At 42.8% G+C, this 17,487-nt stretch overlaps 1 protein-coding gene across 2 annotated transcripts; it reads right to left on the bottom strand.

Annotated features, from left to right (window-relative positions):
• Window positions 1–1,795: 1,795 nt before the first annotated feature.
• pcdh18a (protocadherin 18a) lies at window positions 1,796–9,937 on the bottom strand. 2 transcript variants are annotated; one of them, XM_082536237.1, is made up of 4 exons: window positions 6,923–9,937; window positions 6,137–6,225; window positions 5,336–5,508; window positions 1,796–3,453 (listed from the first exon to the last, which is right to left on the bottom strand). In XM_082536237.1, the coding sequence occupies exons 1-4, from the start codon at window positions 9,395–9,397 to the stop codon at window positions 2,600–2,602; spliced, it is 3,591 nt and encodes a 1,196-aa protein (XP_082392363.1). In that variant the 5' UTR covers window positions 9,398–9,937; the 3' UTR covers window positions 1,796–2,599. The 2 variants fall into 2 exon arrangements, with proteins under 2 accessions (XP_082392363.1, XP_082392364.1); XM_082536238.1 differs by having other exon boundaries at window positions 6,137–6,192.
• Between the last annotated feature and the right edge of the window lie 7,550 nt (window positions 9,938–17,487).

Below are 17,487 nucleotides of genomic sequence, written 5' to 3'. Positions count from 1 at the left end.
GCCGGAAGATGAGAGCGAGATATGGAGGTATATGCATACGAGGGTGGAGGAAGATGGAAGACACTGGGTTTCAGAATGAGAGTGAGCGAAAGGCGAGTAGTACTGACAAAACAATTTAATGGGTGGATTTACTACAACAATAACAAGTGGGAGCTTATATTTCAAGTCAATTTCAAAGTCAGTGTCAGTGCCACTGTTGTTTTTGTGTAAAATTAATTATGTGAGTGGTAATAAATGAGTATGACTGGATCTTTCACCCTGTGTTTTTTTTTCTTTTTTCTTTCATTACACACACCATTACCCTTTGCCAAAGAAATTTCTTGTTGCTGATGATCATTCATCATGTATTGCCAATCTTGGGCTAATTTTGAAATGACATATACAACATAGTGAAATCCTGTTTCTACATCATGAAATAGTCCATTTTAAATGTACCTTTTTATTGTGGTAGTCAGGTACCTATTGCTGCAGAAGGTTGATACCTTATCCATAGTTTTGTGCTAAATATAAGGATACATCCAGTGCCAGTAACCTTGTACAGCATGACTATCTTGCTATCATTACAAGATATAACAGGTTAATTAGAGTTCTTTAGTAGGCTTGTGTTGCCTCAAAGCTACTTATGTTAAATTAACCCAGTTGGCGGCTGACTGAAGTCTTGTAGGATACTTGTCATATAAACATGTGAATGGCATCAAGCCAAAATCTTCAGTGACATTAGTTTAAAACAATTGAGCTGATGGCTGGTAGGATATATGGTGGATAGGCCTGTCATCCAAATACTGTTACAGATACATGAATCTGGATTAGCTTTCAGTAAGCTAACCTAAATTTATTACAAGCATGCTTTAGTTTCCTTTGCGCACACACACACATACAGTGCTTGTTGTAATTGACGCTTGGAGTCTTTTAATGATGAAGACAAATGACTTCATTATTAGGTGTTTTCATGTGTACATGCTTTAGCCATTTTCCTGTTTTCATGTGTGTCTGTGTTCGCGATCTTGTTTTGCAGGTGTGTAGATGTTACTTGTGTCTGCCTTATGGCTGTGTGTGTGTATGTGTATGCAAATTCTAACCTTTACCTTGTTAAAACTCTGTTTCATGAGGTTAATTGCTTCATTTAGCCTAGGTTGTTTGATTTTTTGCGCTTTTAAATTAAACTTATTTTCTCCTGGGTGTGTGTGTGTTTTTAATTTGTGTGTTCTTGCTCATGAGTGTATCAACCAAAGATAAGCTCTCCCAATCATGAGCAGAGGAAGTGAGGGGAGGGCAAAAGCTCACTTCATACTTTCTCCTAATTGTGTTATGCGTCCATATGGCAGAGTTGTACAATCCCATGATTTTAATTTCTCGTCATGTGCAGCTATTATCAGATGCCGTTCATTTGCTAAGCATATTTACCAGAAGCATTATGCTTTCACAGATGAGAGACAGTGAGAAAGAGAACCCCTAATCTGAAAGTAAATTAATGCCTAAATGCATTTAAATCTAAAGAGTTCATCTGGGAATAAATTCACCACTAATGGCATGTTTATGAGTAGAGTCATGCATGTGAATCATGATATAATGGGGCCTGGGGAAGGTCTGCCTAGACAGCATACATGAGATTTTGGCTCTGTGCGCACAGGGTGCTGCAATTCCAATGCTGAGCATTAGGGGGAGGTAAGAGACAGATGGGGCAAATGCAAGTACTCAGTAAGGAATTCAAGAGAAATGAAATGAAAGAATAAATGTAAATGAAAGTAATTATTGAAAACCTCAGGCACCGAGAATAATTTTCAAACACTTTTATGAATCCCTCCACTTTATTTATCGTCCACTGGTCACAATGTTACCATACAAAACTCACTTCCAACATGGAACTGCATTGGGATGTGACTATTTTCAATATGCACACACACATTCAATAACAAAATTAAATACAGTCGTTTAGAAAATAAACAGGGTAGAGGAAAAGAGACACATTGAGTGATATCAAGACATGCAGTGACAAATATAAAAAATAGACATTTTGTTTTCTTTTTCTGTACAAACATACATGGACACATATAAATATATAGAAGTAAAAAAGAGTATTTTTAAAATACAAAGATCAAATTGTACAGTTACATTCCATAATAACAAAACAGGAGACATAGCACAATATTCAAGTGGATTTGCCGTTTTCCACAGACACTGTACAATATTGTACACTGTAAGAGGAGAAATTAGATCACACAACTGTTGCTTTCTCCCTGTGGAGTCTCTTCACGCTGCTGTAAACATTACAAATGAAGAAAGGGTACAGTTTTTGTCGGTGGATTTCCTTTTGAAATCACTCATTCAAGCAACTTTGAGCAATCTGTTCTTTCAGTGCTCACTTTGATGCTTTTAAGTCACCCAGATCACAACTTCAGTGCTGTTTTTTTACCTTTCTCTCAGCACTGAAAGGTAAGGAGAAAATCTGTTAAAAATAAACAAGATGAGCATTACAGTGAATGTGAACTTTTTTTTTCTTCTTTTTTAATGTTGGCACAAGGAACACGCATTTACCATAATGTGGTGAAATATTTCTTCATATCACACAGTGAAACAATGCTATGCCTTCTCTTTTTCTCTAGTTTTGCCTGACATCCTGCAGCAGTTTGTTGATCTCTTGGACCAGCTCGCTTGCATCCATGCCAGCCTCGTGGCGGTTCTCGCTACGCTTGCCACTCTGGTGACCCTGATGGAAAACACCATCAAAGTCATCTTCCTCATAATTCTCTGGAATTTCCTCCATTGCTGGCAGCCACTTTAAGTGTGGAGGCTGGCCACTGGTGGAGGTGGGAGTCGAAGTTGAGGGTGAGGATGAGGAAGAAGTAGAAGAAGAAGGGGAGGAGGAAACATGGTTAGTCCCATTTCCAGACCCACTTCCTGGGTTTAGATAGTGAGTATTGGCTGCCCATGCAGCCACCCCTGGGGGGTAACTGGGACCTTTACCACCTGGCAGCAACCCTCTCCGGTTGTCCTGGGGAACAGCGTTGTTACTGTGGTTACCAACAATGTTGCCACTTCGTCCATTTCCTCTCTCAGTGGTTGATGACGATGAAGTTGGGCTTGTTTCAGTGCATTCGACATAAGAGTCCATATTAGGGGGTAGGAGTCGCTGAAACACAGAGTTCATCTCTGTGAGGAGGGAGCCAGCCCCTCCTCCAGCTGCACACACATCACCTCCTGCTCCAGAGACAACACCTCCAGCTCCTTCCTCTTCATTCCCAGATTCTTTGCCAAAAGTAGAGAAGCTCTTGCGGCGCTCCGAGTCAACGGAGGACTGGTCATCATCGAGCTGAGGCTGCTGGGAGGACTCCTCCCCAGGGATGTACATGTTGTTGCGGTAGTCAGCAGAGGAAGCGGGGGAGGAGAGAGGAGGCATCCAGCACTGGTCAGAGTGTCCCAGGACACGACATTCATCCGTGCACAGTCTCATAGCTAAAGCAGAAAACAAAACAAAAAAAAGGACACTGAGTCAAGAGACGGTTCAACTACAAAAATCTTTAGGACATTCGTCATGCATCAGGCAAAGTAACAACAAAAAGTCTGCAAAACAACTCAAACAAATCATATGTTTAAAAATCCTCAGACAAAACCATTTTTTGTTTGTTTTTTTATGTTTGTCACTTGGTACGGAAAATGTCAACACCCCTGAATAATACAAGCCACAAAGCCTAAGACTGAAGTAAAGAGGGGTGAAAGTGTTATATTTGAAGTGATACACAGTTCAACAGGAGGACAAGGTACTGATTTCTTTAAGGAGCAGGCATGCTGTTGAGTCTGACGAGCCATGCCTTATTCTGTTAGAATGATCCATGTACAATACCTAATTAATATTTCATGGTGCACCACTTCAGTCTTTCATTAAAATCAAAATCACGGCTCTGCTTTGTAGGATTTTTATTTATTTATTTTTCTCTCAGTCTCTTCATATTCCTGTTTAGAGTTCCAGGTAGTGCCAGGTATGAAGACTATGACAGGATTTAAATAAACAAATAGACAAGTGTCAGATCCCACCCAAATGGCATCATAGGCAGCTATTAATGTAATATTTGGCTGCACTTCCAAGTATGTCCACATCTTCCAACTACAAGACTGAGGCAGGGATTTGCTTGTTTGTTCTTTTATCCTATCCAGCATGAAAAAGCACATTTGCCCATCTAAATAGAAAAATCTAAACAAATTAAATCTACTGAAGAGAAACAGTGGTAATCCTCCCTCTCAGCCCATTATCGTCTTCCCCTCCTTTTTCTTTTATATTAGCATAAAAGATAGCAGAAGAGAAAGGGGGGGAGAAGGGTTCCAACACCTCCAAGTCATTTTCAAAGGGAGAACAAAAATAAGATACAGCAGGACTGTCCACATCCACCAATCTCTGTAAAGATTGTAATACATTAACAAAATGAGGGAGCGAAAGAGAGAGAGGCCGAGAGATACTCAGGATCTCACGAAGCAGAAAGCAAAAGAAGGATGGAGTCAGTAAGAGAGAGAATAACATAATTCTAAAAGCAATTACTATGAATTCTCCTCAGTTCAGACATGAAAGTGCACCACTGTCACTCACCAGGGGGAAAAAAAGAGAAAGAAAAGAAAAAGAAGGAGGGGAAAAAAACAGCACTCTGAGACGCATACCGATGAGTGACAGGCGACTCATCTCCGCTCCAGGGAGGATTTTACAGACACGACTCTATCTTAGGGGCAGATAACACACACACACAACCACACACACAGTAACAGCCAGACACACTGTAACCTCTCTCAGTGTGATAACGAGCGTGGAAATGAGGGCTGTGTGGAAGAATGGGGCTGAGTACAATAGGGATTGTGTTGGAAACAGGGTGAATGGAGTGGCTGTAAAGGCAGGTGTACAGACAAATAATGGGCTTAGGCCTGGTGCTGTCCATGGTGCTGAAATTTGTCAGAGAGGCAGTACACTGGGTGCCTAGGTGCGGTCCGCAGGAAGACAGCTTGTTTCAGTTGTAGCTCATTTTCAATTTGAACTGAGAAAGAAATCTCTTATTTCTAAGATCATGAGTGGAAAATGGCCATTTCAACTGACTCAAAGTGAAGCAAGACGCGGAATTAGTCAGAAACCTACAACTGACAACTTCTGCAAAGTACAATAAAACTGAGGTGCAATTATGCTCTGGATGGTGAAGCAATATTTGAGTATGAGTTGCTGCAATAGAAGGTGTTGGGTATGTAAGTCAGCTGACTGGCGCCTAGTCATGCTGTTATGAAGGTGACGCAAAACAGGAAAAGGTGTCATTTTACACAGGGACATAGGCTGAAGAGGTGGGTTGCATCACCAAAATCTCACCTGGGTGGAGTCGATGGTGCATTTCAAGGTGCATCAGGTCAGAAAAGCCCTCCCCCAGCAGCAGTCTGTCCACGGGGGATTCCCGTCCCATGTCACAATCACTGTCCCCCGCCTCGCTGTCCCCACGGCCACTGTCCTTCAGGCTGAACTTGTCCATGTCTTGTAACGCATACCTGTGAGAAGCCATTAAAAAAAAAGACTATGAACACATATAAGTATAGTCTGAAAGTAAGTAGTAGAATTTTACACTTTGGACAAACACAGGTGGCACATTCTGTTTTGCAGGTTAAACAAATCAGTCTGTCCTTAGAGAAGATTAGTGACAAGCAAATTATATCAAACTTAGGGCTGTTTCTGGAATCTGTCAAAACTTGTGACAAGCCTTAACCCATTAATTCTACACGCAGGTAAATTGCATCCATAAATAAATCATAGCAGCCACTAGGGTATCAATAAATATATCATCCAAAGAACATAATCAGATATTATGATGAAAGCAGTGATGGATGCAGACTTTATAACCTGAGCTCCTTTTAGCACAAAGGAATTTTTGTGATATTCAGACATCTAAGGGTTTCACACTTAGAACAGAAGACATTGGTATGACAATTAGAATATGAATAAAAACATTTGGACACCATCAAGTCATGATCTACATGTAACTGATCAACTGACAGGGAAACCTGCACAACGGGTTGTTGACAAATGTCAGACACAATGAAAAACAAGAGGTTTAAAAAGTAAACAAAAGATAATCTTTTTGGGGGGGAAGGGGTGGCTGGGGGGTGGGGGGTAAATTACCTGTAGCTGCGCGAGTATTTGTTGCCACGGAAACTGGGTCTGGGCTGGTACTGGCCCTGATGGAGCATGGACAGAAGCTGTGAGACTTGCTACATCCCAAAAAAAATGACAAAACAAACAAAATAAAACAAACAAAAAGAAACAGAAAGGGGGGGATGAATTACAGATGGAGAATTGAGGAAGGGGAAAAGAGAGACAGACAACACAGAAGACAAAATAATGGATGAGTAAACACAAAATGGATGATGGAGGGGCTGCTAAAAATGGATGAGACAAAATGGATGATGTTAAAACAAAAAGGGGGGGTTGAGGGTGAGTCTAGATGAATATGTAGACATATGACTGGGGGGGTGAGTCATGGTCATGATGGAGGTAATGGTGACAGGGTGTAAACAAGGTAAAGACAAAGACACGTCTATAATCATCAACAGTTTTTAATGAGAATCAGTTTGAACTACAGGGCAGTGTTGATTAAGTCACTGTCATGGAAATGATGAGTTAATTTGCTCAAACAGGGACAGCTGTGTGAGGATGAGAAGGCTGGTGTGTGTGTGTGTGTGTGTGTGTGTGTGTGTGTGTGTGTGTGTGTGTGTGTGTGTGTGTGTGTGTGTGCTTGAGAGAGGGAGAAACACTGAGAAAGAAAATTTGGAAAGGGGCTGTGGGATCACATTTGAAATATCTGAAAGTAATTTGTTTCTCTGTGTGTGTGTGTGTGTGTGTGTGTGTGTGTGTGTGTGTGTGTGTGTGTGTGTGTGTGTGTGTGTGTGTGTGTGCGCGCGCACTTACCTCAACTGGTGGAGTTGTGTGTGCCAGTTCCAGGGCAAAGCTCTCTGGAATATGATTGGACGAAATGGTCACTAGGCTGTTCAGGGATTGGCGACTGTGGTGGTTCTGCCTGCTCCCTATCTGGGCTCGTTCCATGGGAGGTGTGGCTGAAGGGGAGCGGTGGTGGGCTCTGATTGGGAGAGTGCCGTTCACTGTGGGGACCAAGGTTATATCACCTTTGTGTATTTGGCGTGAGGGCTTCTTTGGGTGGTGCTGGTGGGTGGATTCTGCTACCCGGCAGTTATAGGAGTGCCTGGTGTCCTTTTTCTCCCGGTTACAGCGAGAAGCAAACACCACCATGATAAACATGAGTGCGACGCAGATGGCTCCCAAGGAGATGATGATAATCAGAGATACATCAAGTGAAGCCTCTCCTTGGTCTGTTACTGACCCGTGGTTCTCAATGGTCTCATGGAGAGTGATTTTCAGAACGGCCTTAGCACTGAGACTCTCACTTCCTTGATCTCTGACCACAACAGTCAGCTCTGCATGGTCATGGGGGAAGTTATCCAGACTAGCATTGGCATGAATCTCACATGTTCGCGGCTCAATCAAGAAGAATCCTTCTTCGTTGCCACTGACTATAGAGCAAATGAGCTCAGCATTGACTCCTGTATCTCTATCAGTTGCCCTAACCACAGTTATTAAGTGTCCAGCCTCTGTAAACTTTGAAGCAGGCACATCTGCAGTGAAGTTCCACAGCTGAGGGACCACAATGACTGGAGGGTTGTCATTTTCATCCAGAATGTTCAGAATAACTGTGGCATTGCTGAGCAGTGCTGGTTTTCCTGCATCCTTTGCTTGCACAATAAAGGCTATACGGCTAACATCCTCTCGATCAAATGTGCGCAGTGCATAGATAGCGCCATTAGAGGGGTCAATGGTGACATAGGTGGAGATAGAACTGCCGTGAACAGAGTTCTCCAAGATGGAGTAGCTCACCTGCCCATTAGAATCCAGGTCAGGGTCAGTGGCCAAGATGGACGTCAGATATGCTCCAGGGGCATTGTTCTCTGATTTAAAGATCTCATATTGCCCCTTCTCAAAACGTGGTGGGTTGTCATTTTCATCAGTTACATGCACAGTGAAATGTTTGACAGTAGAAAGACTTGGAGTCCCTCGATCCTCTGCCACCACAGTCAGGCTGAACTCTGACCTCTTCTCTCTGTCTAGAGTCACATTGGTCAAAATCATGTAGTTGTTCTCATATGTTTTCTGCAATTTGAAGTAGCCTTGACCATGAAGCTTGCACTCCACCTCCCCATTCAGTCCAGAGTCCAAGTCCTCTACCCTGACCAAAGCAACAAATGTGTCCAAAGGCGAAGCTTCAGATACATAAGCTGCATCTCCATTCCCCTGGGAAGACATGAGAGTGATGCTGATGTCAGGTTTGTTGTCGTTGATGTCTACCACTTTGACCAGGATCTTGCAGTGAGCGGGCATGGAGTTTGGACCCATGTCCTGTGCTTGCACATCGATATCATAAGAATTAGCAGTCTCGTGATCTACGCGCCTGATGAGAGTCAGGTGACCGCTGTCGGGGTTAATTTTGAATGTCTCCATTATTTTCGGAGAAACATGACTGCTAAATGAGTAGACTATTTTGGCGTTTGTGCCCTCATCCGCGTCCGTTGCGTTTAAGTCAATGAGCAGAGTGCCAACAGGTGAATTTTCTGGCAGATTGATGACATATGACGACTTTTCAAAAACCGGACTGTTATCGTTTGAGTCAGTAACACTGATTTTAAGGAGGGTCGAACCCGTTCTCGGGGGAACGCCCCTGTCAGAGGCCGTGTATTGAAGTTCGTAACCAGAGCGCTCCTCCCGATCGAGCTCCCTTAGCACCACCAGCTCAGCATATTTAACCCCATCAGTCCTAGACTGAATGTCAAGCTTAAAGAAGTTGTTTGGTTCTAAGGCATACGAGTACAGTGAATTCTCCCCGACATCGGGGTCTGTGGCGCTGTCCAGGGGAATGCGCGCTCCCACGGCCGCGCTCTCGGAAATCTCAATTGGGATCACGGCGCGAGCGAACTGAGGTGCGTTGTCGTTAATGTCCAACACCTCCACCTCGATGAGAAACAGCTGGAGGTGCTCAGTGGGGAGTGTTAGCACGTCGAACTGAATGGAACAATTCAGATTCTTTTCGCAGAGTTTCTCGCGATCAATTTTGGTCTTGATGCTGATTTCTCCGTCCTGCTCGCGCACATTGAAGAAAGACGAGCTTCCTCGTTGCATAGCTCTAAAGCGGAGCGGCACCGAGCTTGGAAGTTTAGCCAGGACATCCGCGACGTCTTCTTTCAAGCGGGCAATGACAGTGCCAACCTTCTGCTCCTCATAAATCTGATATTTCAGTGTCTTGCCAGTGATGTGCTGCGTCGCCAGTGCCAACACCGCCAGAACTTTCCACATTCTTCGTAGAAAGAGCCCCTTCATTTTGGTCTCCTTTGTATTTTGCTGAACTCCGAAATAAGTCCAAAGGAATTACTGCAAAATGCAGTGGAGATCTGTTCCAGTTTCAACTTATTAAATGATGAGCTCGCTGATTCAGTAGCATTGCTTTCTCCACTGGGCAAGGGGAAAAACACCCGATTGTTAAATGTAAGCTTGCTTAAGTTGCTCTAATTTCCATAAAACCATCCGAATGTGTTTCTGTCTGTACTCCGTTGTCATACAGATCTGTTGCGCGCATCCAGTGTGCGGGGGAACCAGCGGAGTTCCACTGAAATCTGTGCGCCTTTCTCTCTCTCCTCCCTGCCTCTGGTCTGTGCGCCTTGCGCTCTCTTTCGCTCCCTCTCTCTATTTGAGGTGCCTCTGCACACAGAGTTGCCCAAAATAACCGCCTCAAACGAACTAGTTGTAGATCAGCCACGACCCTTTTTTCACATCCCAGGAAAGACAAACGATCCTTAAATCAAAAGCTGGCTGGTAGCCACTCAAACTCCGAAAAGAGAGGAAAGGGGAGGCGCAAGAGGGAGGAAAGGGATAAAGTGTGTGTGTGTGTGTGTGTGTGTGTGTGTGTGTGTGTGTGTGTGTGGGGAGGGGGGGGGGGGGTAAAAACCCCGCCCTGTGGGGGTTCACTTTCACCACTTTTCAGAGTAACGACTACGCATCTACAATGGACAGAGTAGAAAATAAACTAAAAAATACCATACTGAAATTGCTTCCCCCGTTGCTATAAAACCCCGGGAAGGTTTACGAGTTTCTCGCTTCGGGTCTGTTCTCTCCAGACAGCGCGGAGACACAAAGAGTCTAAATTATCATTAAACAAGAAAGATATACAGTCACATTCATCTTTAGCTTTGTAAGTCCCTATACTTGAATCACTGATAGACACACCTAGTCGAGCTATAACCAGCTGTCACCACACACACTCCTGCTAAATGATTGACGCACCGGGTGTCTCGGCGTTAGTGCATATGCGTGCCACCAGCTTGTACTGTACCAAGTCTTTTTCTGCTCTTTCAAGTGGCAGCTGACTACCCCCTTCTCCATGCTCATACACTTTGTAGGAGATGTGTTCAGCGCAATATATTTTTTCACATGTGCCTCATCTGTAACTGTCTATGGGTGAGGGTATAAGCCGGGTAAGCTGTGTGGCGAATCGCGTTGAAAGGAAGCCGGACTCTAATGAATGCCTTAAAAGAGTTGGTCACGCCGAGGAACAGCTCTGTCCCCGTGCACAAATCTGTTTAACATCAAACTCCCCGCAGGATGGGTTTCTGATAAGCATCCACAATTCTATAGTTTGGGCGTGTATTTTTCTGTTCACTAGAAAAAGGGGAAAAAAATCTAATTGGCGCAAATGTGCAAACAGGCCAGAGAATCAAACATAAACAGAGAAATGAATAAAAGCACGAACAGAAAGGGAGAGAGAGATCTAAGGTTTACAATGTGCACAACTGGGATGTGCATTCTGGAGACCATCTGGCGCGGTTTGTTTGGCACCGGGACCCAGCGATTACAGCCGACCAAACAAGACTCCAGCGGAGCCACGAACCCCACACAACTGTGAGGAAATGAGTTGTCATGGGGGATTGTAGAGTACCAAGCAGCTTTTCCAGAGCTGTACTCGCGTGTTCGCTCGCGTGCTTGTGCGTGTTTCTTGTGTGTGCGTCAAAAAAGACAGAGAAAAAGCGCTCATCAGAGCTTCAGTCACCAAAACTCCTCATACATATTGAAATGAAATATTATAGAACACACCGAAGATGAGACACTAATGACCATCTGGAGCAGAAAGAACACAACCTTCACCTAAAAGAAACTAAGCTCAGAACGGCCTCGTTCACCTCCACTTATCACATTCTTTGGAAATTTCTCAGTCAACACTTTCAAAACCACTGAAAGCGTTGACCCGAAGTTAACCTTAAGAAATAAATAGATACAGTATCTCAAAAACAAATCAATAAAGTACTAACAGTTGCTAAACCCACTGCTGCAATAGAAATTAGATATACACACCATCACTGAGCATAATGATGTTATCCATATGAACTAGGTTATTCAGGCTAGTCTTTAAAGCAACGCATCTGCACCGCTTCTACAACTTTTTACGAATTACCCCGAAAACTATGGTTTATTAAAAAATTCTAAAAGTGCATAGACACCAACCAGAAGCTCCTCTTTTGAACCCACAGCCTTAAATTGGCGGAAAACCTTTATTCCCGCTCCCTGTCTATTCATCGCCTGAGCCATGTCTGCAAAATGTTTGCATTCACCCGTCTTTTGCACATCTTTAACCATAATGCACTGAGTATTTAAACAGGTTTGATACGGACACCCAACATTTCCATAGCTCCAAATGCTCACAATGCAGTAATGCAATTACTCCCGGCGTCCCGGAGAAGCTAATCACATTTGGAGTTTATGGGAGAAGGAAGCAAAAGAAAGAGAAAGTGGCGGAGGGGGTGCGGGTGCGTGGGGTCTTAAACACTGCGCAGAATAAAAACAATTAATATATAGAGGGGGTATAATCTAAGTAAAAAGCAGATGGAGGCTTAATACATTTAGCTACGCTGCATAACCCGAAGAGCCGAGCAAACATGATCTTTAGTGCTTAAGGACACCCATTGAGCTGCAAATATTCATTCTTTACAGCAGGTGCAAAGATGCCATGTCTCTTGGATTTTGGTTTTGTTTAACTTCTTCTGCTCCCGTCCCCAAAGATAATTTTATTGATCCATGGGTTGTTCTAAAGCCCAGTTCGGTCTCCACAAATGCATGCGATCAGCACAAACAAACAAATAGCTCCAGTGCCCGTGTGCAGCTCTCTTCATTATGCTTGCCTAACAATTGCCTCCGTGTGTTCGGGCCTTGTAGTCATAAAGTAATAGTGTGAATTAAACGTCTGCCGCCAACATTAATGACAATCCACTGCCATATCCCCCTCCCTCGAAGTCAACAGGCGCAGCAGGTGGAGCGGCCTTAGAAATCTGCCTCTAGACCCCGGTCGCTTCAGATTGGAGTCAAGAGGAATGCATGTGGTTGTGTGTGCGCGCGGTGCGAGCAGTGATTGTGGTGGTTTGGTTGTAAAGGCACGCGAGCATCTGTCGCCTCGTCTGCCCGTTCTTTGTCACATTATTCAGTTAGCAGCGATTTGGTGGATTCCATTCCGGAGGGGAGGAGTAGGACCACAGAAAGGTTGGGAATTTGTTTTCACTGCGGAGGGAGGGAGAAGTTGATACCTCCCCCTGCACACATACACACACTCACATAAACACACACATACATACACAACCACCCCCATAAGGGCAATGATTGTTATTCATCCGAGTCCCCCCCCCACTCCTTTGCTTTCATTAGGGTTCCACAGAGTTTTATTACTTTATGACCACCACTGGTGCGTGTATGTGTGTCTATGTGTGTGCCTAAGTACTGAGTAGACAAGAAAGAGTGCTCTGCCTTGTTCCTGCTCACAGTGCATGTGGTGATCACAGTCTGAGCCTAGCATATTGGAAGCGATGTCAACAGTTGGGCGACAAATTTATAGCCCAGGCAGAACTATGAGGCAAAGAAAGAATGAGGCTGGTCACCTTTAAAGTGGACGCATTACTGCACTGCTCTGCCAGTCCCTCGGCCCTGCATCCAATGAAAAGAACAGGCTGTTATTACTTTTTTACAGACTTTACTGACTTATGCGGTAGGAAAGGTGTATAAATTATTCATACCTTTCCTCTGCAAAACCAGTACAAAGTGTCATTTTAACTCTGGGATGGTTATACTATATGGATGACCAATGCATTTGCTATTCTATTCTGTTCCATTCTACTCTTGGTGCCCGTAGTGACTGTAAGTTTGTGAACCCTTAGTGCTTTGGGTGTTGGCAGTTATTCCCCCTGTAGACCTGCTTTTTTATGTATTGTCAAGTCAAATAACCAAATTATTTTCCATTCTCTTGCAGTTGTGGGATGGTGACTATTTCATTTGTTTGCTTGACATGAAGGAGCAGTTTGGGTGTCTAATCATCCAGTCATCCTTTCCTTGGCCTCATTCTCTCTCCCTGATTCATACCTAGCTGACTTTCTACTACACGCACACGCACACACACACACACACACACACACACACACACACACACACACACACACACACACACACACACACACACAGAGACATGCATCCATGGGCAGACACTCTCACACACTTTATCTGACTGAATGGCACTGACAGCGAGGTGCTTTGGCCAACCAAGTCATGGCACAAAGAAACACAAAGGCTTCACAAGCAATCAGCACCACAGCACTCAGGATTTGAAATACATTCTCTATCTGTATTCATATTGTATAAGTAAGATTCACCCTTACGTGAAATGTGAAACATTACTGAATTTCTTTGTCAAAACAGAAGGAATTTAAACTGCCACTTAAGCAGTTCCTTATTATTGCTTTTATTTGGACAAAATTTCAGTTGTACATTAAATGATAATTCTGGTTTATTACAACTTAAACAATAGGACAGTGCTTTCTAGTGGTTATTATAACATTCTCACATAGACAGAGTAATGCTGAGATCTACAAATAAGGTTTGTATTGACGCCACAAAGTCAGATGAAGGAAAACAATACTGATATTACACTAAAAATCCCAAAAGCTGTGTGTTTCTGCACACCTGAGGAAACAACAGTAGCTCAAAGCTAAATTACACCAAACTGCAAATGTTGTCTGAGAGCTTTGTTGTCTTTGATCACTTGACAGATTGTGTTCCTTGCTGAATTCTGCTTATTGTCTCAATGTTTTGAACATGCTTCCTCATCTCAAATAGCATATTAATTTGGTTGGTAAATTTTTCTTCTATAGAGTTATCACAGATGTGCATGTTAAATTTCAAAGTTAAAGCAACAGTTTGACATTTCTGGAGTGTTAACTTCTGGTAAGCCACAAACTGTTCTTACATTTCTTTAATCCTAAATTTTGTAGGAAATAAGCAAACAAGATAAAACCTATTTATACTGAGGAACAATAGACCAGTTGTTTCCTTCTGCTTCCAGCCTTCTTTTTTTTAGCATGAAATGGAAAACTTACTATTCATTTAATATTGATTGAAAGTCATTAAGCTTCAAAACCTATTAAAGAAACTATCTAATATCAGCTAACCCACATTTCAATCGGATACTTAGACACATTTTCTTGACTCTTAAATGGTTTCTCCTTAGTGATAAGAATTAATACATGCTAAATTTATAAAATTATAATGCAATTCATTGAGGCAATATCAATTGAAAATTTATATTAATTAGGAGAGCACTTTAGAGCCCTAAGTTCCATATCCCTTCTCTAATTCTTTGCTGAAGTCACCTTGAATTAATGGAGAAAACAGAGTTAGGAGCTTTTAGTCTAAAGACACATTCACTGATTGTTGTGTGCGTGTGTTCATGCACGTCTCAGCCTGCAAGTGTGTACCTTCTTGTGTCGATAGCTGTGAGCATGTGTTTGGGTGTATGGGTGATTGACATGTTGTTGATTTGTTGGGGACTGCCTTTTCCCCGATACGATGGCTGTGTACAGCTGATGACTGACAGCTAATTTGTGGTCCAGAGATTAGTGTTTTAGAAAAGGAACTCTCTCGGAGATGTGCTTCATCCAAACGGAATTGGTCCCATTTGGTGCGATTTTGTTGACAGAGCATGTGCGTCAGGCTAGTAATGAGGACAGGCCAAGCTTTTTTTGACTTGAAGGCAACCGTCATCCTTGATGTATTCATTTTGAAAAGACAGTGACAAGCTGCTTTTAGAACATGTCAGTAAACATGTGTGAACAGTATCAGAACATTTGCATTAGTCATACTTGAGATGGAATGCAAATCTTTCATTGATGCACAGACAAAGTTGCTGTGTGGTTTTGATTAAGAAGTTGTAATGAGGTCGAGGTCATCTGTGTGTTCCCGCAAACCAAAAAAACCCCAAACCAAATCAAAGAATGTTTGGGGATTTCTCATCATGTTTGAATTAGGAAATGTTAGCTTCTAAGCTACAGTGCGTTAAAGCAGTAGAACAAATAGCGACATTAGCTGCAGAGCACAGAGACTAACTCAAACCAGAGATCTCTGGAGCACACACAAAGACACGCATGATTACACACAACATAACTAGCTCCAGAGACTTGCTGGCATACACCAGACTGACGGGTGTGGGTTCATGCAGGAGGAAACCAGGCTCAGTAAAAGTGCAGCAGCACAGTGTGGTTTATGTGACACAAAGCTTCTCTTGTTTCTCCTGCGCATAAATCCTAACAACCTGGATTGAATAGAAGAACATGAGTTGTAATAACACAGACCTATACTTAGGTTGCTCTGTTTCAACCCCGACATCCATAAACCTGTCTATGTGTGTGCGCAAGTCCTCATGAGCGTGTGCTTGTGTACCTCTGCATGCATGAGCCGATTTTCTAGCAGGGTTAGGCCCTCTCTGGAGTGCTACATGTTTAAGTGTCCCCTGGTGACCCACTTCCTGGGGTTGGACCAGATTTATGGTTCTTGAGGTTCTGAGAGCTGACAGCTGTGGAATGGGAGAATGAATGGGGGGGCATGATAAAGTGGAGTGGAAAGAGTTTGAGGAGCAGGGGAAAGAAGTAGGAAAGCGATGATGAAGCTATGGGAGCGTGGAAAGGTAGATGCACAAGTTGAAATGTGCTGGGGCTTGATAAAAGCCTGGATGAAATGACTAAGACACAGGGAGAAGCAAAGAAGGGTCAAGGAGTATATAAGTGTGGAAAGTTTCTGCTCAAAGAGATGATGGAGTTAAAAGGTAGAAGGGGAGAGAGGAGGTTAGAGGGGACCGTGGAAGTAGGCGTGTGTGTGTGTGTGGTGAGACAAAGAAAGAATTCAAAGCATCAGGAGAAATAAAATAAAGACACGTGGGAGGGAGAGGTGTAGGAGTGCACTAAAGACAAAAAAAAGAAACGAAGACTTCTCCAGTGTACCCTCTGGTCCCTCAGATGTTCATGATTAAAACCTCTTTCCTCTCTCATTTGCACACTCCACTTCTCACCTTCGCTTAATGAAAACACAACTCTGGATTGATTTGTGACAACCTTGACAGAGCCAGGATGCTTTGCTCAATTTGTGTGTGTGTGTGTGTGTGTGTGTGTGCGTGTGTGTGTGTGTGTGTGTGTGTGTGTGTGTGTGCATGCGTGCGTGTTTAGGTAGGACTTTGGTGTGTGCAAGTATCTATTAGTTATACACCAGGCTAGCTGCACCTGAGCTCTTGTTGATTTGGTTTGGAGAAAAAAAAGACCTTGGAAAAGGTTATACAAAGTTGGATGATAAAGTGGATTTAGACAGTCATTTCTTCTGGATGCAGCATTGTTACAAACATGAACAAATTGACCACATATTTCACAAGCTGTTGGACTCTATTGGAGAATGTTTAACATGGTGTTTCAAGTTTTTGCAAGGGATTTGGGTCACAATCCAAACAGTGAATAGCACATGTTCAATCAGCTCAGCAGGCAGTGATTCGCAGAGGGAGAGGGAAGGGAAGAAACACTCATAACGGATGGCTGGAAAAGCAGACAAAAATGGAAAGTGGACAAAATATGACAAAACTGATCGATGATGGACACAATATTGCAGCCGATTTTACACAATTAAACTCTCTATTTTCTTAACGGTTAAAGACAACTGCTTAGTTTTAATGCCTTACTTGATGTGTATATGCATTACACTTTGACTACTGTCATTCACTTTTGCAGTGATATGGAAGACTCTGCTGAGGGATTATCCCTCATTTACAAACGTCTCTTTTAGCTCATCCCTGCTTATTAACCTGGACATCAAGTATTTTCAGTCTATTTGATGTCATAATAGTTTTTATAAAAAGAAGGAAAATAGAGGATCTGAAATAAGTGTCAAAAATGTGTCATTTTGTATGCAAAATGATTAGGGGTGTACTTAGTGAACTGTCAAGTGAGCATTAATTTATTCACAAACTTTTAAAAAAAAAATGCTTAAGAAAAATGTAATTCGAGTCATTAAAATTCATTTGTATTGTGCTTAAAAAAATCTGCACAGTACATGAATAGTAATGAAGT

This window comes from Aulonocara stuartgranti (assembly GCF_965226115.1).
Source record: "Aulonocara stuartgranti genome assembly, chromosome: 6".
In the NCBI taxonomy this organism is placed as follows: Eukaryota; Metazoa; Chordata; class Actinopteri; order Cichliformes; family Cichlidae; genus Aulonocara; species Aulonocara stuartgranti.
Note: the sequence above shows the minus strand (reverse complement) of the source record. Positions and strands in the feature narration are given on the sequence as shown.

Bases quoted from the DNA above. Each gene is read 5' to 3' on its own strand.
- pcdh18a (XM_082536237.1), bottom strand. From the start codon at position 9,397: ATGAAGGGGCTCTTTCTACGAAGAATGTGGAAAGTTCTGGCGGTGTTG. The intron at 5,509-6,136 runs GTAATTTACCCC...GGCTTCTCACAG, and splicing joins AAATACTCGCGCAGCTACAG to GTATGCGTTACAAGACATGG. The intron at 3,454-5,335 runs GTGAGATTTTGG...TTTCTGCTTTAG, and splicing joins GCACCATCGACTCCACCCAG to CTATGAGACTGTGCACGGAT.